The following is a 24,122-nucleotide window of genomic DNA, read 5'->3' as shown; positions in this document are numbered from 1 at the left end:
GGCGACCGAAGGTCAACAAAATTAGTTGCTGGGAGACCGAAGGTCCACAGAATTACTTGCTGGGAGTGGTGTCTTGATAGTATGACTTGTGCTCCAGCGTGATTGTCTGCTGGAGAGCTGAAGAATGGGAAGCATGAAATAAATATGCCACTTCTATTTCAGTCAAGTCTGTGGATTGTGACAAATAGGAGATAGGACTGGAAGACCGCTAGGTTACCTGTACAAATATGATGGTCAGACTCAGACAATTTGTCACTTGTCACTTTGTCAGGGATCTGTTTTATAAATGTCTACAATATGGATAGAAATTTGGCAGATTAGAATGAATAGTGATATTAAAAGTCAAACTGAAATCCATACACTGGCTGTGTGTGTGTGTCTGTGTGAGATGTTAAAGTGAGAAATATAACCGGCTCATCAAAAAAAGCAATTTAGTTGCAGCCACTGCAAGAACTGTATTTGCCAGCTAGAGTTGTGAATCTCCCCTGTAAAACTCCGTGTGTGACATTAAATAGCTAATGATTTTTTGTTCAGTGATTTCATACGTATTTCCTGTGATCAATAGTGTTTGCTCCCAAACACCATCTACCAGTATATATTAATAGCTGTCACTATCAAACATAAATTGTGCAACTAATAACAAAAGTCTATCTCATAAACTTTGTTTATAGCAAATGACTCCAAATTACATAGACATAATGTTCTGTGTAGAACCAAGCCATCATTTAAAAGATGTGCTTGCACCAGTTTTACGTTGAGTTATTGAGCTAAATGACCTCTATGCCTTCCAAAGCTAACAGAAGATGATTTATCTGGTGCTCCAGTCAACCAAGTCTCGCCAGGGATGTAACCGTTGGACATGTCCAAACATTTATCAAACCCTCTCCTGTTGCTTCCATTACTGTCTCTCTTTACTCATTGAAATGCACAACAACAAGCAGTTTGTTTGGAATAATTTGCTTCTGTTGAAAGGAGAGAAAGGGCCTTGGGGATATGGCAGGGGGAAAATGGCCTTTCAAATAGGTCCCACGATTGCTTTTCAGTGGCTGTGGAGTCATCAGTTTTTGCCGTGTGGCCCAGAAGGTATGATGAGGCTAACGGCCATGGCAGGGACTTTGTTTTTCTTCCCTGAGAAAGGTGTTGGACATTGTGTTAATGTGGGTGTGTTTGCTTTTTAATGGAAGTTTCTATTGTTTGTTTGTGGAAGTGAAAAATATTGATGGACAGAAAATGTGTGACACTAAGAATATTGGGGGCACCTTTCTGCATTTCATCATTTAGCTTGTATTTTTTATGTTAAATTGGGCTTGTTTATTTTGAAATTGTAGATTGTGATCATTATTATGAAATGATTGGAAAGTTGTGCGTTATATAACTTCAGTGGGAAATAGGTGGGTTTAATGCATCGCTAGGCTACATCAGGCACGTAACTGAAGCATTCCATTCACCGAGCATATGCTGCGACAATTAGCTTCCACAATAATCAGGGGAACTGGTTACACCAGACGTGATAGTGGCACGTATATTTGGAAAAAAATATTTTAAAATTATATTTAAATCTATTTTTGCGCTCCATGAACAGAATGCTTCAGTTACGTGCTTGGTGTAGTCTGCTTGTACTTTGGTGCTTGCTGCTTTCAAAACTGTTTCTCAAGGAGGTAGAACAGGGCAGGTTTCCATGAAAGTTAAGTTGACGCGGATATTTTCTGTTCAGTGTCGGGTACATGCCACATAATGCTGTTTGATAACGAGTTGTTATCAATTTAACCAGTGTTGTTATCAGTAACAGTCAATTTAATTTCACAAGTGTTTTCTACTGAAGTGGTTCAGATAATTTACTTCACAATTAATGCTTTTAGAGAGGAGATTGTCCTCTAGAAGGACAGCCTGAGCTTGTTTGAAAAGGTACATTTACTGTTGACATTTTGAGAAACGGTGCTTATAGGGCCTTGTTCTTCCTCCTCACACTGAGCGAGTTGAAGAGCATCCCTCAAATCCTACTACTCATGATCTGTAAAATATCAATCTGCCCCCTCATCTCCCTGAATTCACTAAAGTCTCCCAAACACGGCTCAAATTAATATTTCATAATTGTAATGACTTGTCACCTTCATCTTGAGGAAGAAAATGTGCAACTTAAATACAAACTTGGGCTCTGTGACCCAGCACAGGCCCATCTGCAGTGAGATGAGAGAACTCTTTCCTTGGGTAGAGTGGTAGGTCAGTGTCAGAGTAGCTGAATGTGCTCAACTAACAAAAACATATTTAAAAAAAAAAAGCCTTTCTTCCATTCCATTGCTTCTAAATTTGTTTTCCTCAACTGTGCCTGCTTTTTTCGTTTAAATTGGTTTCACAGCTATCTATATTCTAATATTCTTGAGGGCTTAATGGCCACAGTTCACACACATCTCTTGTATATCCCATGGAAGGTTACCTTGAATGAAAAGTATTAAGTATGACTTGGCATATTCATTTTTTATTATTTGTTTTGATCACGCTGCCCATTTATTGACTTGGTTACTTGTTGTAACATTTTTCTAATTATGGTAGAAAAAATATGAAGTGGAGAATACTATTATTTATGTTTTAGTCAATAATTTTTTTTATTTGAAATGCATTGTCTGCTTTTTGTGCAAATGAGGGCCCTTTCCAGCTCAGACAAAAGCCTTTTTATGTGACAATTGTTTTCGTTTTTTTTTTTTCTATCTTTTTTGTTAGCCTAGAAACCGTTTTTTCTGTATAGTGTCTTGGCAGTGTTGTCAGTCAGAGCAGGAGTGTGATTTGAACCTTTTGGATAGTCAGTCAAAACCTTAGCGGATTTGTCATGTGGAATAGTATTTCAGAGACCGTAATGAGAGTTTTCCTCTCTCTTTTTTATCAATGCCAATCAGTACAGAGTTCAGTCATCAATCAGAGTTTTCACTAGACACATATTGTATCAGAGGCTTCATCAGTTTTCTAAAATTAAACTCTGGAAAGACCACAGCCATATGAAACCTGTTGAGTTAATTAGTGTCTTTAAAAATGAGAAGGGGTGATGCTTTGAAGCATACTTTATCGGTCATTGTAGAGCACCCTTTCTATTGTGCAGAGTTATCATTTATTTAAAAAATGCTGTGGGTGTGAAAGCCGAAAAAAGTCCTCTTTGGGGATCACAAAAAGTAAGGTTTCTGTAAAGTGGGAGAGCATTACATTGATTCATTCATTCATTCACACAAGTGGTGTACATCTGTACATTTGTATATGAATATGTGGGATGTTGTTTGTATCCTGTTGCAGATCTGTGTGTTCTGCAAATGTCTTGCCCTCAACAACTTTTCTCATTGATTTGTCGCAGTTCGGTACAAGGACATGTCCATGTATTTACGCTACTGTGTTGTCTGTGGGCTGTGGTGTCCTCATCTGAGACCTTTGGAATTCTACTGATCAAGGGAAGAAATTGCCTCTGTGATCCCCTATGATCTTTCCGTGTGGAGGCGGCCTGGCTGTTCGGCTACCAAACCTGCCAAAGCTTCATTTCTTAAGTTGTGGATGAAATTGAGTGATATGCCTGTGAACTCGGGGGGCCACTGGTGGTTTTGACCTCCGTCCGTTTTCATAAGCTTTCGGTGCTGGAGACATCAGGTTTATTAGTTCAGGGCTGCCTCGGAAAAGGCCACAAGGTTTCAGAACACTGATTGAATTCCCCCACATGCTTTTATCCACACTAGTGCTCTTTACATCCCTTTTATTATTTGAACTTTTCCCTTGAACTTTATTTTTTCCTGAAAAATATTAAGAGTGGGTGTTGCATTGCAGAACAGCAGGGGAAGATGTTTTGTAACCAAAATGGCAAGTCAAATAGCAACAAAGTTTTTTTTTTTTTTTTTTTGCCAAACGCTTTCTCCTGGGTTCATCGTCTTGCATGAATTGAGCACAGTCATCCACCTACTCACTCTGCCAAGTATTAATGCCAACTCTGCACTTCTGACCCAGTCCCTGAGCACCTGTGAATTTACATCAAATGACATTTTGCAGCAGCGCTAACTCGACAGCCAGTGTATTCAATCAATCAGCTGTTGAAAGCCTCTCCCCTTGGATGTCAACAAAGAGGTTTGGTTGCAGACCTAAAAAGACATTATTGTGCTTATGCTGCAAACATGCACTGGGTCACCACCACCACCACCCACCTCATCGCTGAAGGAATCCTCCTGTTCAATGTTCTGTACAACATTTTGTATCTAAGATGTAATATAAATTAACAGCTCCTAAATAGCTCCTAAATATCCGTACACTTCTGTAATTTATTCCCTCCTTGATGATGTTACAGCAATTACCTCTGGATATACGTAATAGATCACTCACCTCTATATGTAATCTCAGAGTTTTTAATGATCATTATTAAACAGCTGTTTGCTTGACTGTGGAGCAATTGCCTGCATCTAGCTGATGGGGTATTACACTTGGGTTTTTAAATGATCAATCACACTTCTTTGTCAGAGATCAGAAGTGCGAGACCACTTTACCTCTTACTCAGTCACACCCCTTTTAGTGCTCACGGAGTCTTAGCGAAATACTGCAACTCATTAATTTGTCGATGTTGAGATGCACGGGACAGGATGGAGTGTCTCTAAGAAACCAGTGTCTAGCCTACCTGTCACTCTTGCCTTTTAAGGCTTTTTTATTTTGACAGCAGAAGTAGGAAGGGGTAGGCCCAGAGCTGAACCTTTTACCAGCGGCATACATCACTTCTCTTTTCTGCTCTTGCATCTTTTACAGGATGGTTTGCTCTTATGTAATGATGATGACAAATATGCATGAGAAATGAACATGCGAGTCATAACATTACCATTAAGGTTTCTATGTTTTTATGATTCCTTTTAGACATTTTGACAGTCATTGTACATGTAGACTACTACTCAGTCTAACGTCTATGGTCTTCAGCAGACTTTTGAAAGATTTTCCTGTGAGGTGAACCCACCCCACCCACCACCCCCATCCCCACCAAAGATGGAATGTATCTCTTGAAATAATAGAACTGGGAAGTCATGAATATCAAAGGTGTAATGTCATTTGATTTCGGCTTCTGATAGTCAAAGTAATATTTGAAATGTGCTTGCAAAGCAAACAGGCAATTTGGCGGAGCTACACTAAGAGGTTTGCTTTCCCCCCATGTTTTTAATCGGCACACACAAACCGAATTAATGTGCTTGCCACTAATCTGCAGGAGTGGCCAAAGCATCTCACCTTGTTTTGGCCTTGTTCTCATATCTTTGCTGGCCAGATACCCCTCAGTGGTTCCAGATAGTTAATCTTGTCAAGTCAATTTTGGTATCCCCGATTGCTTATCGTGGATGCCAACGTCTGTCAACAGGGTGAAGATGACTTTTCAGCTTACTCGGAGATCATGCTAAGTGACTGGTCAATGCCTAGCCTATCAGCTGGATTTAGAGCAGCATGGCTTGGTTTGCAACTTTTCAGTGAAATATCTCGGCCGAGTGTATCAGGCTGTGCTCAGTGAAGTTGAGAAGTCAACCCCCTACTCTCTGTAGCTGTGCATGTGTAGGGAGACCCATGCTTATCCTGTGCACTGCTTTAAGAAGAATATAAGGTGCCACCACTTTAAGCTTTGGACATTTTTGTGGATAGATTTTCAAATGTAGATTTGAAGAATCTTATTTAAATTATCTGTGCAATTCTATTTATTTGCTCTACTACTACTACTACTGCTGCTGCTACTACTACTACTACTACTACTACTACTACTGCTGCTGCTACTACTATTACTGCTGCTACTACTACTACTACTACTACTACTGCTGCTGCTGCTGCTGCTGCTACTGCTACTTCTGCTGCTGCTGCTGTTTGAGCAGTGAAGTTTTTTTTTTTTGCAACTTTGTTACCTTTCACCTGGCGGAGGTGTTTGGAAATCCTGGTGTTTGGAAATACTTAAGGAATAAGTTGTGTTAGTACCTTCAGGAAATGTCCAAAGTGAATGGGCACAAAGCTTATACAGTAGGACCAAATCATTGTTTGTTAATCATTACGGTAATGAGGTTCTGCTTTAAGTGAAAATAAAGTGCACAAAATATATCTGCTGTAAAACGACATTCATTTTGTTTTGTTTAAAAAAATAAAATAAAGTTAAAGTTGACTGATAGCAGATGCTTTTATCCTTTTTATATTCTATCAATGATGAAACCACAAGATCTGAAACCTTTCATATACTTGCCTCTGCATGCTAGTGTATGCTATTAAGTTGTGTACCCTCATGGTGTGTGTGAACCTCTATTTTCTAAGCAGTCTATCCACACAGAATCACAATGTCTGTGCTTACATACCCCTGCTCTTGTCACTTTGAGGCAGTTGCACCTCAAATCTGCCATTTGTTTGCTGTTTGTGTACATTGATTATATAGACAGCTGTGCCTCTATATGCTTTGACCTTCTGTTTTGCATGTTGTGTATTGATGTTTGCTTGGGGCTTGCGGCTGCAGTGCGTAAATACTGTGGGTATGAAGATTCATCTTACGGTTGTGTGTGTATGCCGAGCATTATCTGGTGTTCAATGTATATCTGACAACACCAATTCCATCTTTCCAGTGGCTTTAAACCCTAATGAATGTCACAGGGCTAGTGGATGTAATCTGGCCTGGCCTTGCACTTGGACTGCTTTGAAGTTCCATAGGAACATTTGTACTGGCAAGCTCCCCTGAGCAGCAGCAGTCGTCATCGTACTCTGTGTCTGTCAGGTGCCCAGCAATTACAGTATGATCCTCTGTCCTTTGAAAGGCCTTTGGACTATGCGTTTTTTTTTCTTCTAGTTTTTGACTTCAGCCACATGATGACGAGCCAGTTTATTTCCTTTTAGCTTGGTTACTTTATTCCGGCTCAGGGATCGAATGTCTCATTTACTCTTTTGAAGTTCGTTTTCACATGGCAGCATTTCTGAGTGCTCAAAACTTTTACAAAAATGGATGAGATTGTACTTCTTTCATTGGTAAGAATGCGCTGAATTAACTCTTCTAGAAGTGATTTTTTCTGAAGCTGACAAGAATCTTAATGCAGTGTTGTAGTTATTGTGCCGTCTATTTCGTTTTAACAGCAATAAGGGAAGTCTTCTGAAAACGTTATTAATTCACCTGCATTGCACTACTGTCAGAATCCTTGACATGTGGTGAAGAGGGCCTGTGCAATCCCCATGCATCTGATGAGGGTATCTGCTAAGATGGTTAATCAGTGCACTGCAAGTTTGAGATCTGTTGTCTCTGAAGGCTGTATATCAACTTTCTTGATGCAAGTGGCATTACATAAGGGTGTATTTTTTTTAATTTTTTTTTTGATTGTTTCATTTGCGGTTCCTTTTAGGTTTTGATTGAGACATCAACCCATCATCGGGGTTTTTTTTTCTCTCTCACCGTCTTGCTTTCAAAAAAGGGTACTTTACTCTGTACTCAACCTAATCTCTTTTTGCAAAAAGACCCACAGTATTAAGGCTTGCCCTCTGTAAGTACACATCTTTTGGGAACCGTAGCCTAAAGGTATTTCCTTAAGCAATGATATGAGAAAATGAATCACATTCATGTATTCACGTTCACCAGACAACATTGGGGAGACAATTAATTAGCATAAGTGTAGCCCTCAAGGCACAACTTGTTACTCTTTTGCTTTTTTGCCCCACAACAATCTTTAATTGCTTTAATATGTGATGCAGCAGATATTCCCTTTGATGGTATGGTATTGCAGCTGCAAGTGTGTGTGTGTGTGTGTGTGTGTGTGTGTGTGTGTGTGTGTGTGTGTGTGTGTGTGTGTGTGTGTGTGTGTGTGTGTGTGTGTGTGTGTGTGTGTGTGTGTGTGTGTGTGTGTGTGTGTGTGTGTGTGTGTGTGTGTGTGTGTGTGTGTGTGTGTGTGTGTGTGTGTGTGTGTGTGTGTGTGTGTGGTGTGTGCCTGCCTGCTTATTTATTTGACTCATTTTTAACCAGATGGTGGAGCTGTCCTGTCACTGAGCACTGTATCGGCGTTCTCTGCTTGAATGAGCCTATTTTCTCAAATTCCAGCTTCTTTGAGTTATTTAAGCTCAGATAAGAGAGCAACACACTTAACACTTTAAAAGACGGCATTTTGATTGATGTGTGGTTTAGGGCCAGATATTGACTGTGCTACTGTTATTGGAATATTTGTTTTTTTTACAAATGCCAGAAATAGTCTTTTCCTGGAGTTAAAGAAATCATTGTTCTTACACAAAAGGAAGGGGGGGGGGGGGGTTCTCCACTATAGACTGGGTTCTCACTCTTTGTGTCAAATGTACGATGATGAAAACGGTCTAATTAACAGCAGTGTGAAAAGCGCCCGAGTAAGTATTGATCTGTTTCTCCTCTTGTAAATGGAAGCTTTTGTGTTTCCTCTGTGGCCTCATACAGCGCCATTACACAAATGGATCCCGAACCTAGAGCCAGGACCAGAGGCTGCAGCAGCGCCAGACTGATGGCAATCTGTTAGTCAATAGACCTGAGAAAGGAATGGCGTTTTTGTTAAGCACGGGTCTCTCTCTGCTCACTTTGCCTCTGTTTGTGGCTCCAGGTATAATTCAGTACCTGGAAGTCATGCCTTTGTGCAGTACCCTTCGGAATCTGGGGGTGAGTGACTTCCACGACAGAGGAGTTCTCTTCCAAGGGGGGACAAGTTTGGAGGTTTTAGGAGGTTTAGGTTCCGTGTGTGTAAGGCATAGGCGACTCAAAGCTGAAGTCTGACAATGAGGGGTCCTTGCATTGTTTATTTATTTTAATTATTTATTTACATTTCATCTTTTGTTTTCTGCAAATTGCCAGACCTGCAGGAACTCTTGATGTATTAATGGTTTGCATGGCTTCCTCTAAAATACCAACAGGTTCCTTTAGAGGTCTGTCATGTTTGTTTGGCTTCTAGAATATTCTTACAAGCTTTTTTTTCTGTCTTGTGTGAACTTGATGTGATGAGGTTGTGAATCATTTCTCATTAAATTAACAGGTGCTCACCATAACAGACCCTGTCTGTCGAACTAGTCAGAAAAATAGCTAATTGTGCCAGAATGCAGATGTTCCTGCTCTGCAGAAGCCCTGTAAAATTATATATCCATTAGCATTTCACAGACAGGAATTTAATTGGGATGCAGTTGAAAAGTAAGTAGCCATGCAAATATGTGTTTTTTTTTTTGTGTGTGTGTGTTCTGTATTTGCATGATAAAATACCCTGTTATATGCAGTGTAGCCTTGTAGCAGGAATTTGAATAACAATATTAAGAATTATGATGCGTACCCTTAAATTATCTCTGCCATTTTCTGTCACATATACATAGTGAAGCCCACAGAAGTGATGTTAGCCATGTGCGTGTAATGTCCTGGCAATCCCCACTACCAATTTGCAGGTTCTGTCTCTCTTTAATTAGACCATGCATATTTCAAAATGGTTCTTAGATCAGTTGATGATGAATTGTCCAGACGGGGATTTTTTAATGTTGTGTTCCAATGACTGTTGTGTTGCAATGGACTGGGCATTTCCCTTTCGGGGGGTGGGGGGTGGGGGGGTTGTTTGTTTGTTTGTGCATCCTTGCAAGGTGTATATAAACACAAGAAGATTAATCTTTGGAAACAGGTAGTAGGACAGAAAACTGAAGAGAGCCCTGCTAGGTAGCTACAGTAGCATGACCAGCAGTAACAATTTAGTAACATTTAGCATGTTAAAATCTGTTCATATTCTGTATTGGGATAAGGGTGAACATCATTGACACATTAGTGACCCTATGCTCACTGAGTCCTATCACTGTTCACTATGTAACTGCATTCATAATGTGTTAAACCTAGTCCTTACTGGTTCTCTGTATCCTTACAATGGTGTTAGACCATTTGTAACCCTTTGGGCCAATTTCCCAAACATGGATTAATTCTAGTATTAGACTAAGAGCTTTCATCAGCCAAGTTTTCATTGAAGTGTCCTTTTAGTCTAGAAAAAAAGCATAGCCTAATCCATATATGGGAATTTAGCCCAAAGGGTTGTTTTCCTATACATGGATTAAGACTAATTGTAAACTAAATGCTTAATCCCAGACTAAATGCCTAATCCCAGACGAAATGCCTGTTTTCAGTGGAGATCTTCATTGAAGTTCTCTTTTAGTTTAGGACTAGGCTTAATCCCCATGTACAGGAAACTAGCCCTAAAGGTGTCAGATTCTCTAGGGTGTTCTCGGTCTCTACATTGTTCAAGGGTTTCACAGTGCAGTTTCCATTGGCACCAAGCTCCCAGTCCCTGTGGCACATGTTTGTCCAAGTCCCCACTAGATGCAGTAGGTAGGTGACCTACTATTTTTGGAGGAGACTACTGCTAAAATGTGCTAACACCAGGAGTGGCTGCCAAAACCTCACATGATGTTACTACTGCAAAATTAGAATAAGATTATTTCTTTAGCAAAGCGGAGCGAAGGATGTGCAGGCAAAAGAGAAAAGAAAAGTGAAAAAAGCCAAAGCCGTGTCAGTTGCAGAGGAATAAAGAGAGCACACACCTGGTTCAGGTCAGCAGGTGAGATTCGTTCTGCTCCCCAGTGGCTGTGTTGGCTCTGTATTCGGCACAGTGGCATGACCCCCCCCCCCACCACCACCACCACCACCACCACCACCACCACCTCCTCCACCTCCACCCCCACCCCCACCCCCTTCCAGTGAGGTGGTGGACTATGACGGCTGCACATGTCAGACTTCCATTTCCTGGCAATTATCCGGATCACAGACGTAGGCTGAAGTGAGGCATGGAGTGGCTCCTCCGGCGGGCTCCGTTAGCGGCCCTTTGTGGCAGAGCCTCCGTGCCATTATACTCGCGAGAGGATGGAGAGGACATCACTGAGGGTGTTTTATTAAATGAGCGTGAAATTGGAAGCTGCTAGCCATCTGACTGCATTTCTTTTGCAGAACGTTTGTCTGTGTGTGTGTGTGTGTGTGTGTGTGTGTGTGTGTGTGTGTGTGTGTGTGTGTGTATGTATGTATGTGTATGCGTGTGTGTGTGCGTGTGCGTGTGCGTGTGCGTGTGCGTGTGCGTGCGTGCGTGCGTGCATGCGTTCAAGTATGTGTGTGTCTGTCTATGCATTTGTGTGGGAGTGTGTGTGCCTGTGTGCATCTGTGCTTGTATGGTTTCCAAAGACTTTCACAAGGCTTTGAAGAGTGCAATTATTATTTTTTCTTTCCGCATGACCTTTACAATACCTACATGTTTATCCACTCTTTAGAGTGTTAGACATTAGCAGCAATCTGTAAAAATCTGTAAAAAGCTATAAATCACTCCTATGAAATTGTTCTTGGTCCCAGTACAGCTATATAAATAAAGGCTTAATTACTAAGTTAGTTACTAAATGATTAGTATAGGATTACTTTGGTCTGTCAATTCATAACCTCATAGCCACGTTGTATTTTCATTTTTATTGTTTTTAGCCAAGTTAGTGACCATACCTCTGACAGTTATTGCACATAGCCATGCAACACCAGCTTGATCAGGATTTGGTTTACAAACTTTGTACGTTACGTCAGCTGAAAATGCTCTTTCTCCTCACGGCCTGCTCGAGAGACCGTTCGACCAGACGGGTAGCTGCCAACTGCAGAATGTATCTAATGTGTCACAGCTGCAATAGTTTGGCCACCCGCACGCCACATCCCTTCATCACTGTCTGTGTTTTGCCTTGCTTAACAGATATCCCAGAGTTCAGGCCTCCGAAACTGATGGATGGCTTTTAGGTGAAAACGCGCATCGACTTAATTTTTCCCTGCCGTCTTCAGAAAGGCTTGAGTATGCTTTTGTTTTCCTCGATGGTCATCACTACTGAATAAATGATGAGACATAGATGGTGGAATGGTCTGTTCATCTTCATTTGCACTTTTAAGGTTTTTAATGATTTTTCCTCCCTTGTTTTCCTTTCTTGCCTCCTATTCTTGAGTTTTCTTGAGTGCATTTCGAGCGGATTTGTAACAATGGTGAAGTCAAATGAGTGAGGTGATGGGAGAGTTTCCTGATGTGGGAAACATAATAAGATGGAGATATCTTTGTGGAGACAAAAAGCATGAATTATGACTCGCTGGATTGATCTTTGGCTGTGGTGGCTCAATAGTGAAAACTTGCTCAGTAGGCATTTTCCGTGAACGATTTTCGACTGTCTTTTAAGGCTGTGTCACTCACAAATGCAAGGGTCTCGAACTCTCTCGTGAATTAGTAATCAGTGCCAGTGTACCTACTTTCTCTTTTATACCACTTAATTTGCTGATTAAAATGTCTAATTGATACAATTTCACTTGATTTGACAACAACAACAACAGTCATCACCTGATTACCTTTCAAAAGGCTCCTCAATGGCATACTCACATACACAAGCTTTCCATAACATAGAAGTATTCTGATATTAAAACAATATGAACAGCGTGTCATTTTCAAGTAGTCTCATATGAACAATATCATTGTGTCTTATTTCTCTCTGGTCTCTGTTTTGATTTGTCATTTAATAGCTGACGGCGAGATCTCTGCCAGCAGTACAGTCTGATGAGCGACTGCAGCCTCTCCTGAACCACCTCAGGTAAGCGTTATCAGAGACGGACGCCATTGCTGCATTACCGCTGTATTACTTCACTCGAGTCCATGAGTCATTATAGCTGTGGCATTCTGGCAGCACTTTTAAAAGCTGATAGTGTGAAATAAATATGGGAAAACAAAGAAGCTGATTGCCTTTAAAGAGTGCCTGGTGGGTTTCAGGAGACTGGTTGCCTTTATTAGAGCACAGTCTTCCAAACAAAGCTGTTGCACTCGACAAACAATTGTTTTTAAAGGTCTTTCATCCTCCTGAAAATGACTGAACGCCCACTTTCCTTTGATAATGGAGTTATAGCTTTCATCTCTCTCTCCCTCTCTCTCTCTCTCTCTCATCCTTCTCTCTATCTCTCTTCCTCCCTCTGTCTGTCTCTCTCACTCTTCCTCCCTCTCTTTCTTTGGGGCAGCCGTGGCCTACCCTACCAGAGGGTTGCCGGTTCGAACCCCGACCAGGCTGAAGTGCTCTTGAGAGAGGCACCTAACCCCTCACTGCTGCCTGAGCGCCGCTGTTGTTGCAGGCAGCTCACTGCGCTGGGATTAGTGTGTGCTTCACCTCACTGTGTGTTCACTGTGTGCTGAGTTTGTTTCACTAATTCACAGATTGGGATAAAGGTAGTGACCAAATTTCCCTCACGGGATCAAAACAGTATACTTATACTTCTCTTGCTCTCCTTTGCTTTGTTTTTCTTTCTTTCTGTCTTCATTCATCCACTCATTATCTCCGCTCCCCCTCTCCTGGTCTATCCTTCTCTCTTTTCTCTTTCTATCCATCATTATCTCTTATTCCCACACTCCGACTCACAACATCTCAATGTCACCTCGCCTCCTTCTGCAGTAATCCACTCCAGGCCCTACAGGTGTAAGCATGGCCCGGCTTTTCAGGAACCACACATTTGGGAGCCTCAGCTGAGATTAAAAAAGCCCACACACATTCTCAGCTAGACACACGCTCGCTCTCTATCTCTGTCTGTCTCTCTGTCTCTGTTTTTCTTTCTTTCTCTCTCTCTTTCTTTCTTTCTTTCTTTCTTCTTTCATTTTTTCTTTCTTTCTTTCTTTCTTTCGAATGGGTTGGATGATTTTGGGAATTAAAAGGACCAAACAGATTTTTAGATGGTAAACTAATGGCTGGTAAAGGGAGAGAAAAAAAAAACATCACCACACCACCGTGACTTCCAGGACCCACGGTCTGACTGAGGAGAATAGATATTGATGTTTGATATCAGCAGATCTCTCTTTAGCCTCTTCAGCTGTGAGGCTGCATTTGTGGATCTTGTATTCTTGCCAGGGGCCGGGGTAGGTATCCAGCCAGTCTTTCATATAAAGCACAAAGGAAACCAGATCAGCCAGATCCCCCCCCCCCCCCCCCCAAGACTGTTGTTAAATATCACTGAAATGTTTAGAGCTGGGAAATTACTTGAAAAACATATGTTTGGAATGCTAATATTGATTAAATCTGAGGAGCCACATTTTCCCCCATGGCATTTTAGACCAATTTTTTGTGCATAGCAGTTTGTGTAAAATGGGATAGAATTTTAATTGTGGAAATTAATATTTTTGAAACGGTATGTGTGATGGCAGGGTTTTTAATCAAATAAATACTGGCAAGAAATGAAGGAAAAGATACAAACAGACATGCCATACATTGTATATGTATGTATGTGTTTGGTTAGCTGGCCCTAGATAACCAGGTCATTTTCAGGTATACAGAAACAGTGTTCCCAATATCTATCCAATTGCAGTCAAGGCCATTGTATCTATGGCATACGGAACAAAATGAAAATGAAGATGCATCAGATTGTATTGTGGGAACTATATCATCAGCAGATATTGTCAGTTTTGAAACTTCACCATGAAGCTGTTGATCATTTCTTTCAAAATAAAAAAACAGCATTCTGCTGGACACTGATGGACATTTGGGAAACCCTGAGCACTGCAGGTGTTTTTAGACGCCTATTATTTCACCCAATCTCCCTTATCCAAGTAAAAATCTCGGAGTGACACTTCAGCCATCTTGTGACCCCATCAGCCTGAAAGCCCAGATTCTGTTTGTCACATTTTGCTTTCTTTTTCTTATTTATTTATTTATGTGTGTTTTTTTTTTTTTTTTGGCGGGTCAGGACGTTTGCATAATGATGCATGGGGAGCTGTGGCCTTGAGGTCCTCACTAAATGCAGCCTGAGTGCTCCTCAACTGCCTCCCCACCAGCCCCCTCTCAAAAAGCCTTTTGGAGCTTCTCATCAAAAGATGGCAAATGTTTTTTCTCTCTCTCTCTCTCTCTCTCTCTCTCTCTCTCTCTCTCTCTCTCTCTCTCTCTCTCTCTCTCTCTCTCTTTCTCTTTCTCTTTCTTTGCTGTTTTCTTTTTCCTTGACAAAGAATGTTCTTTGATTATTCCATCTTTGTGTTTGCTCTTGATTTTGTAGTCATGCTTACGTGGGTCAGGATTACAGTATTCAGAAGAACATTGGGAAGATTTCTTTGGAACAGATTGATCCGGTAAGCAAACACACGCACACGCACGCACACACACACACACACGCACAGACACATGCATGCTATGAAATATTCAGTTGTAGAGCGTAAGCTCAGTAAGTATGCACAGTGAGAAGCCTGGTTTCCGTAGGTCAGGTTAAAATGCCTGAGGACTTCTGACACTCACATTAACATGCATTTCTATTTCCTTTTCCCTTAGAAAAACGCTCATGGACTTTGTAGTTGAATTGAGTGTCAGAGGAAATATGTGGTTTTGTTATGTCATTTAGAGTAGGCCATGTTAAATTCTCTGACTGTATCGCTATTGACACTGTATAAATGCGTGTAGAAATCAGCCTGTTTTTTGCACCAATTAAGGTCTCCAGAGCTCAATGAGTCCAGATGCCCCCCTGTATTAGTGCTGACCATTTGCCATTTGCAGCTACTGGAAGTATGTCCTACCTTTCCCCAGAACATGGGAGATACTGAATCAGCAGTATTAAATACACACATGTACTGTATATGAATTTATAAGATGCCCAGCAAGCTCCCCCAATGTGGTCCAATGAACAGAACTTCATCTTATGTGTCGGGAGTCTTTTCTTGTATTATGTTGAGTGAACTGGACTGAAAGGGAACAAAAGGTTATCAATATAACCGCGGTTCTCTGAAGGACATTAACCCTTTCTAGCCTCATTGACTCCCTGAACCTGGTCAGTTTGGCCATTTCAGAAAATGAGAGGGTCCCGGCCGTGGCGCGACTGGCTAGGGCACCTGCACCATACGCCATCGACCCGGGTTCGATTCCCGCCCCGTGGTCCTTTCCGGATCCTCCTCCCAACTCTCTCTCCCACTAGCTTCCTGTCATTCTCCACTATCCTGTATCATTAAAGGCATAAAAAAAGTAAAAAGAAAAAAGATAAAGACTAGTTTATCTTATGTAGTAAAACATTCCCTGAGATGGGAGATGGGAGATTTGTTTAGATCGATGACGTCATGCAGGAATGACTTCCCATGGGTTAACGTCTCGTGTTCTCCTTCCAAGGTCATATTCATAACCTTACGGTAGGTAGTTAGTTTAATGTGTCTGTGGGGAAATTCATTTTCACAGATCTGTACAAAATGAAATGAAATTATATGAAACGTGTTGAAAACGATCTCCACTGATAAATATCACACTTGCTAACTTGGAAATGGGGTCCTATCTATGTCCAAAATCCTGAACCACCCCTTTAACCTCTACGTTAAAACTATGAAAAACTTAGATTTTTTTTTTTTAAATGCTTTGTTTGAGAGAAATGGTGTGTGGTAGCTAAAAAGTCAAGCCACAACTCATCACCTTCACCAAAGGCCAGCAACGACACGTCTGTCCTTTCAAATATTACAGCCTACAGTTGTATTTGTTTTGCTCTGTTTTTGTTTGTTTGTTATTGTTCCAACGTGTCATTACTGGCCACCATTGCTGAATCTCCCATGATGCATCCCTTTGACCTGCTGATTCCTCCTCATTTTGACTCCCCCAGCTTTCCGGCAAGTCCTTCCCCCTGTGCATGAGACAGCTCCACAAGGCGCTGAGGGACAACCACCACTTGCGCCACGGTGGCCGCATGCAGTACGGTCTCTTCCTGAAGGGCATCGGCCTCACGCTGGACCAGGCCCTGCAGTTCTGGAGGTCCGAATTTGTCAAAGGCAAAGTTGACGCCGACAAGGTAAGTTATATGCAGCCGGCACGGCACGCAGTTGATTTTTGATGTGTTAGACAGACAGTGAAACAAAGCAGAATTGCTAGTTCCATATTCTAGATGATGGTCTTTGTAGCAACAGTTTCTTTGATAAACGGTGCTTTCATGATCTATGGATGTAGAAACTGTGATTATCATGATCTATGGATGTAGAAATAAAATAACTGAGCTATAATTGAAACCTCAGTACGTAAAGTATATAAAATGAAAAAAAGTTTTTAACGTCTTAGTCTGTAGGACAGCAAGCTCTCCCCACTTTGATTTGCATCTTCTTAAGCATACATATCTGTGATATATTTTGGGGTTACTGCCTGCCATCACGTCTCAGTGTCATTTAGAGGTTGACTGGTTTGATAATGATGTTCTCCTGGCAAAAATCTCTCTGTTTTACGCCCCCATCACCCCCCCCCCCCCCGAGCCCCGAGCTACAACCGTATTATTTTTTTTTTTCATTTTTCAGCACTCCTGTCTCTCACCCCTTTCTCTCTCACCCCCCTCTCCCTCTCTCGCCCACTCTTCTCTCTCTCTCTCTCTCTCTCTCTGCTTCTCTCCTCTGAGACATCGCATGTTTATTGTTATGAATTTGGCTGATATGATTTTCTCTTTTCACCCTCCAGTAAGTCTTAAGTATTGTGAAACTCCTAAATGAATAGATATGAGGTGCTTAGAGGAGAGGCAAAGAAGAGACAGACTTCAGACAGGGCTGATTTGCTCAACCCTTAGCTATTCATCTCTGGTATTTGTATTGATGTTGAAGATAATTGGGCACCCTTCCTCCTCCTCCTTAATTACACATTTCTGGAGGAGCGATCAGCAGACTGCTTTATGCAATCTTATTTTTACGTCTATGGTACATTTAACAGGAAAATTAGGCTCCCTGGCTGAGATTTCTGATTCCCTGTCTTGTGCTTATTTTTTATTTTATTAATTATTTATTCATCAGGCAAATGCATACTTTCAGCTGATCCGCAGTCAGGGACATTAGATAGGATTGTTGTCCATTTCCTGAGACATACAAATATGTATAATCATCCTTGCCTTTAGGTCTGTCACATTCCCATTTCAAGCCTCAGTGATTCTTTCTAGAGGTTTTAGAATGATTGCACATTATTTTGCTCTCCAAATTGCAAACAAGCATGCAAGTATCATCTTTTTTATTTACATGTAGGCTGAGCCAGTGTGATGTTGTTTTTTGTTATCAGAGTTGTATCAAGTGCAGTACAGTGTTATTTTCTGCCAAGTTGATGCCACTTTACTGTGTCAGTCAAGGAATCTGGTGATGTTGTGTAAGTCTTCGAGGAGATGCTTAAATTAGTGCTCTCTCTAGATGTTTAGACTGTCCTCTACTGACGATGTTTTGACAGTGGGTAGTGTGTCAGTTGAAAAGCTTTCCCCCGTCTGTCTGTTGTGTGTTGGTTTGCTTTTTCAAGCCCAATTTGATCAGAGAAGACAAAACATTGAGTCACTCTGCCTTCTGTGCACACATTTCAGAACACATGCAATGTTGGATAGCAAAAACATGATCATCATGATCTGTTCAGGAGAAGAATGGCGACCATAGTTAGACCATAAAAAAATATCATTGATTGATATGTACATTTGTTTCTCTAGATTGTTTGATTGTGATTGACTGGGACATGTCCTTTCTTACAGCTCCCTCTAAATGCTCAGTCTATACTTTTTTTAAATGAAGTGTTCCTTAAATTATGTTCAATTATTGCAAGCTTTATTAAGTTTTGCAGTTGAATGCTCTACTACCCACTCATGGGAAGAGTGTCTTCATTTCCATCAGAAATGTAGACAAAGCCAGGTGTGATGAAAAGTTTAGGATATATTATTCTTTTACAACATGGAACTGAGCAGAAACTTTCAAATGCCTGAGTGGAAAATTATTCCCCTTAATAGTTCTGTGTTGTGTCATCTCATAGTTCTAGGCATAGTTGTAGGGTTTCCTGAGATTTCAACTCTGGTCTTCATTCTTGCATAACCCCATCCTGCAACATTTCCTCAAAACACTGCAAGGGAGAGTATGAGTTAAGTATTATCAAAGTCTAGGCACACTCTGCCTTAACCAGGTTAGGACTGCAACTAACGACTATTTTCATAGTTGATTAATCTGTACATTATTTTCTCGATTAGTTGTTAGATGAAACATGTCAGAAAATGTTGATCAGTGTCGACCATAGACTGTATATACAGTCTATGGTGTTGACATCCCAAAACCCCAGATTATGTTCTCATGTGCTTTGTTTTGTCGACCCGCCTAAGATATTTAGTTTATGGTCATAGAGGACTTAAGTAAAGCTGAAAAAAGTTTAAGAAGCTATAATCAGAGATATTTGAGGTATTTCTCTTAAAAAATATCAATAACCAATTACCAAAATAGTTGCCAATTTAATTTGATAGTTACAAACTGTCAATTAATTATGGTAGCCCTACTGGTCATGGAGTACTTGCTATATATGGAAGGAACCTGTCTAAAACCAGCACCAGAAACCATAGCTTGTAGGTGCAAATATTTAACTTGTATTTAATAAAAAATAAGTTAAAACAAGATAAAGTAATTCATTTTCTTGTGTAGGATGACATTTTTAGTGGCTCAGTAAGGACGTGTAGGGAATGTCTCCAACAACCTTAAAGTGAAACTTTCTAATGTGATCAGTCTGGTTGGGTGATTGCAGAGAATTGACATTGAGATGTGCTTATTTTGTCTGTGACATGAACATTGTTTTAACTTTAACTAAGAAGTTTTCTTTGCATTGATGCAATAGTATGTACTTGCTCTACTGTAATTTCTGACACTCTTATTCATTTGCCATTTTGCTCTTTAATATTGTTGAGCCTGAATAATTTATGGGTTAAGGGGGGCATTTGAGTGCACCTTTTATAGTGAAGAAAAACAAATACCTCATGATGCTTCTTATTTATTCCACTGAGCTGTTTTATCTGGCTGTGGTGGTTAGTATCCACTGAAATGCATTATGCATGCTTTCATATACATCTTCTGCAGAAATGGCAGGGGGAGCATCCTTTGTGCGAGGAAAAAGAGAGCGACTGTCTGCATCACAAATTATCTGAAACTAAAAACAAAACAACACAATGACTCCACCTTTTTGTGTGTGTGTGTGAGTGTGAGAAATGTGTCTGCCATCCATAGTCTTATTTTTTGTTTCTGTGAAAACAAATTTGCTGGACAGTTGAATTCCTGTTATTTCTCCCATTCCATCAAGACAGACATGACAATTTTCCCGGAAATGTCATTTCATTCTTTGAAAGTGTTAAATTAAGATCACAGGGACCGGGGAGTTGAAGGTTGTCAGGACTTCGTAGACAGCCGATTAAAGATGAGGGAACGGAAATAAGAGACAGAGATGGAAAGGCCTTCAATGTCGTGAATTGACGCGCTCTAACTTCCACAGGCTTTTCATGTCAGATGCTGTTGGATGAGAGGCGAGGAAGAAACGGACGCATTTGTCTCCTCTGGTGTGTTTCCAACGTGTTTCCCCCCCTCTTAGCTATCAAAGCCAGGCAGTCAGATGCAGTGGTTATGGATGGAAGAATGCTACACGGAGCATGATTTGACATGAGCACTATTGGCAGGTCGAGGAGATCTTGATCTGGATACGTTAATACATGTCTGTCTGGTGTAGCTGATGATGGGCAAGGAACGTGACAAGGCTCCCCACCTCTTGGGCATGTTGCTGCTCCAATCTCCGAGGCTTGTTAGTGGGGCGGGAAGGCATGGATGGCTACACAGGAAAGACGATGCAGTACTAGGCAGACAGAACCCTGACTGGCGCTCAGACAGCAGTGTTTTATTTATTTATTTATTTATTTATTTATTTATTTATTTATAATTTAAACCACGGGCCAATAAGCTGTTCAAGGTCCAAATGCACGCCTTGTGTGACGACGCGTTAAGGATAAAATTCCAGTCCTGCGTGAAACTCATCTCAGTAGTTAATAGATTTATTATGACCGAAAAATCTCTGGCCCATAATCACTCATTTGTGATTTGCACCCCCCGGTAAAAAATTAAAATGCAATATTATTCTGCTTTAATCGCCCCTATCTTCAGTTAAGATGTTCAGAACTGCACCAAATTGTATGTGTATGATTGACCTGGCATTCTCTGGGGGGTATGCCAAGTTTCGTAGAATTTCATCCATGGGGGGGTGTACATTTAGTGACTGTACACTCATTGGCCTGTAGATGGCGGTGCACACATATACACATGCACACACACACAGGCACCCACATACTATCGGTATTAGAAAGGCCGATACATAATTACAAATTCAGTAGGATTAAAAGAAAGCCAAATATTCATCATCATCATGGCTGCATTTCCAGTATTGGCGATAAGTAGTCGTTTGTCCACTAGATGGCGCATCGTTGCAGTGAGACGTAATTTTGTTGGAAGTTAAAAGTGGGTTGGAAAAACAATGGACGCTTCCTACAAGGACTGTAGTTTATCGCAGAGAACGTCTAATAAGGATAGGACGATGTTAACATGAAATGTAATTCCCATTTCTTCTTGAAGCCGAAATAAATCTGAGGATGTTTATCGGACATGCTTGGTTTTTACTGCAGGTACGTTAATCTTATATCAATAAGGAGCTAGGTAATGTTACCGTTAGCGTTGGTTGAGTGATGGAGGCCAATTTGATTGATTGCATTTGTAGAAAACTATAAATGCGGTTATACCAAGCAAATTGATAGCAGCACTGTAATTGTATCTTTCGACTGTCATTTGTTGCACGTGCTACAAAAATCATTCTGTGCAATGGAAGATTTACCAACGTTACACCGGTCTGATAGCCTAGAAATCTAGACGCGCCCCTAGCGGCAGCAAATTACATTTGCTGCCAGGGCTAGTCTAGCAACTCTCCGTTGGCTTGTGAGCTCCAGAAATCGAAACTTAATCAGGCATTGAAATTGTGTATAGAGTCGTTTGGTGGGCTTAACATAATGATTGATGGCAGAGTTGCAACGGTTTGGCTTGAATTCCCTGCTACTTGAAAACAAATATCCTATTGCGTCCTATTGCGTGCAGAGGGAATTTGAAATACAACTGATTATCCCGCCCCTCGGACTGAGCACTGCGAACGGTGAGTGCCCAGACCCTACATTTTAATGTGGGTCTGGCTCGCCAGGCTACCGGTCTGATACAGTGTTGCCTATACATGCGTGAGACTGAGACGCCTGTTTATTTGTTTTAAGTGCGTGCAGTGTGAGAGGGGAATCAATGTGCTTTGATTCCAGCTTGGTAGTTGTAGTCTGTGAAATTAAAAAGCACGTGTGTGTGAAGTATCCAAACAATGACACCTTAATTTCATTATGGCTGCTTTAGCAACACACCTTAAGCTACTGTGCAGTGGGTCCCATTTAGAAGTGGCTACTTCATTCGCGCTTTCCTTGACTCATGGAGCTGCGTGAATTTTATTACAACTTTTCGCCACGATATGGCAGTTTAAGTCCGCTTGATACTGTAAGGCGTAAGCCATTGGTTTCCAAAGGAGATTTTATTTGTGTCACCAGCATAGCCTATTGACAATTTATGTTGTAAATAGGCCTACCTTATAAGCCTACCTGTAGCTTAGGGAAGCTAACAGCTTTCTATTAGGATCTAGTTTGTTAGTTGGGACATTCCAGGATTTTGGTACATTTCAGGGGTGGCCACTTCTGAAAAATTGATCTTCAATTTGATCATTTTTAGTCATATATTTATTAACTACAGGTAATAGACTATCAAAAAGTTTGATTAGTCAAGCTCAGGTATCGAAGCAGTTTTTTTACATTAGATGCTTAAGTTTGTATGCAACTTACAGTAACAGGGTTGCGAGTAACAGGGTTGCAAATCTAGGCTAAGTTGTGGTTTACCCCAGGAACAGATGCTAACTGTAAAATTTAGCTATGTATACAAGATCAAGGACAAACATGGTTGTATAAGTATATAAAGTAAATTTTGACTCTACTCAATATTAGTCGTACAATATGAGTAACAGAGTTGCGTTCACTGAGTGACACACGCAACTTGGACAAACATATTTGAAAAAAAAACCTGAAAATTGTTAGAGCACTTACCTTTGGTCTTGCCATGTGGGCAGAAAATGTCCTTGTGTTGTAACTTCATTTGTGCCAGTAGACAAATATTTTTAACTCTTTCTCTGCCAGGTAAAATTCCTTATGGTAACAGGGTTGCGCGCATGTTGTGGGACACAACTTAATAGCATAAAAACTGTAACATGCAATACAATGTAGATCAAATAAATTGTTTTCATAAGTAAAGGAGATGAATATCAACAATATACAAGAGGAAGTAATTTATTTAGAGCTTATTTTAATTGTTAAATTTGGCAAAGGAGTTGGTCACCCAATGTGTGGGACAAGAGAAAATGGCCATTATTTGAGGTGGTCCAAAGGTATTCGGTCTTTTGAATAATATCTAAGGAGCTTATTTTTCCACCAAATTTTACTGTTTGTCTTATAACAAGTACATTATTCACAAAAAATAGTCATTTAGATATTTTGGATATGTACATTTGAGATTTAAGTGGTGGGACAGGAAATGTACCAAAATCCTGGAATGTCCCAGTTACAGTTTTGTCATAACTCCCTGATGCATTTTTGCATTTAGAATAGCCAGAGCGTGGATATCTCAATCGGAAAATTAAACAATATCGGGTGCCTATGGACTAGGCTGGGTGAACCCAGCCTGGGGCCTGTACTACGTAGCGGGGTTACTGGTTTATCTGGGTAACTTCGAGAGTAACTTGATCACGTGTGGTGTAACTTCCCGATTAACCCGTACTACAATAGGTGGATAGGTTTTAACCGAGGTATGCTGCCATGGCAATTTACGCTGCATCTCCAACCTGCTCCGACCAGGTTATGTTCTTGGTTAACCCGAGGTTTCCGTTAACCACACCCTTTATAAGTACCACCCCTCCACTAACAATTTCTCCCTAGACATGTCGGCGTACCTGGATGATCCATACGACATTGGAGCGCAAATCGTGAGGGACTCTCTTCGCAGGGCGAGGGGTTTTAGAGACCGCCAGAAAATATATATAGCCTACCCGGACGATATTCTCTATGAAGATATATATTGTCCGAGGGAATTTGTTTTCTTTGTCAGATGATCTAGGAAGACGTCTCATAGCAATGCCCCTAGCCTACGTGGACATTCATGTATTCCATCGGTGATGCAAGAATACTGTATGTCCGAAAATAAATCGGACATAGGCCTACAGTATGCTGAACATCTGAGCAAGAATAGCCTAAAATAAATCGGACATAGCCTACAGTAGGCCTAAATTAAAATCACAATTTTAAC

General features: G+C 40.8%; 1 protein-coding gene across 1 annotated transcript in view; it reads left to right on the top strand.

Moving 5' to 3' along the window:
- Nucleotides 1-24,122, top strand: part of prim2 (DNA primase subunit 2) — a 62,571-nt gene that overhangs the window by 13,769 nt on the left and 24,680 nt on the right. Inside the window, exons 8-10 of the mRNA XM_076286528.1 lie at nt 12,494-12,561; nt 14,993-15,065; nt 16,565-16,750. Coding sequence (XP_076142643.1) covers nt 12,494-12,561; nt 14,993-15,065; nt 16,565-16,750 — 327 coding nt within the window. The remainder of the gene's footprint in view (nt 1-12,493; nt 12,562-14,992; nt 15,066-16,564; nt 16,751-24,122) is intronic.

The sequence above is a fragment of the Alosa pseudoharengus genome, unplaced genomic scaffold, assembly GCF_046254945.1.
Source record: "Alosa pseudoharengus isolate Yale_2024_CS ecotype anadromous, Long Island Sound unplaced genomic scaffold, YU_APseudo_1.1 YU_APseudo_1.1_scf_15, whole genome shotgun sequence".
In the NCBI taxonomy this organism is placed as follows: domain Eukaryota; kingdom Metazoa; phylum Chordata; class Actinopteri; order Clupeiformes; family Clupeidae; genus Alosa; species Alosa pseudoharengus.
The sequence above is the reverse complement of the archived record's forward strand: the minus strand, read 5'-3'. Positions and strand labels throughout refer to the sequence as shown.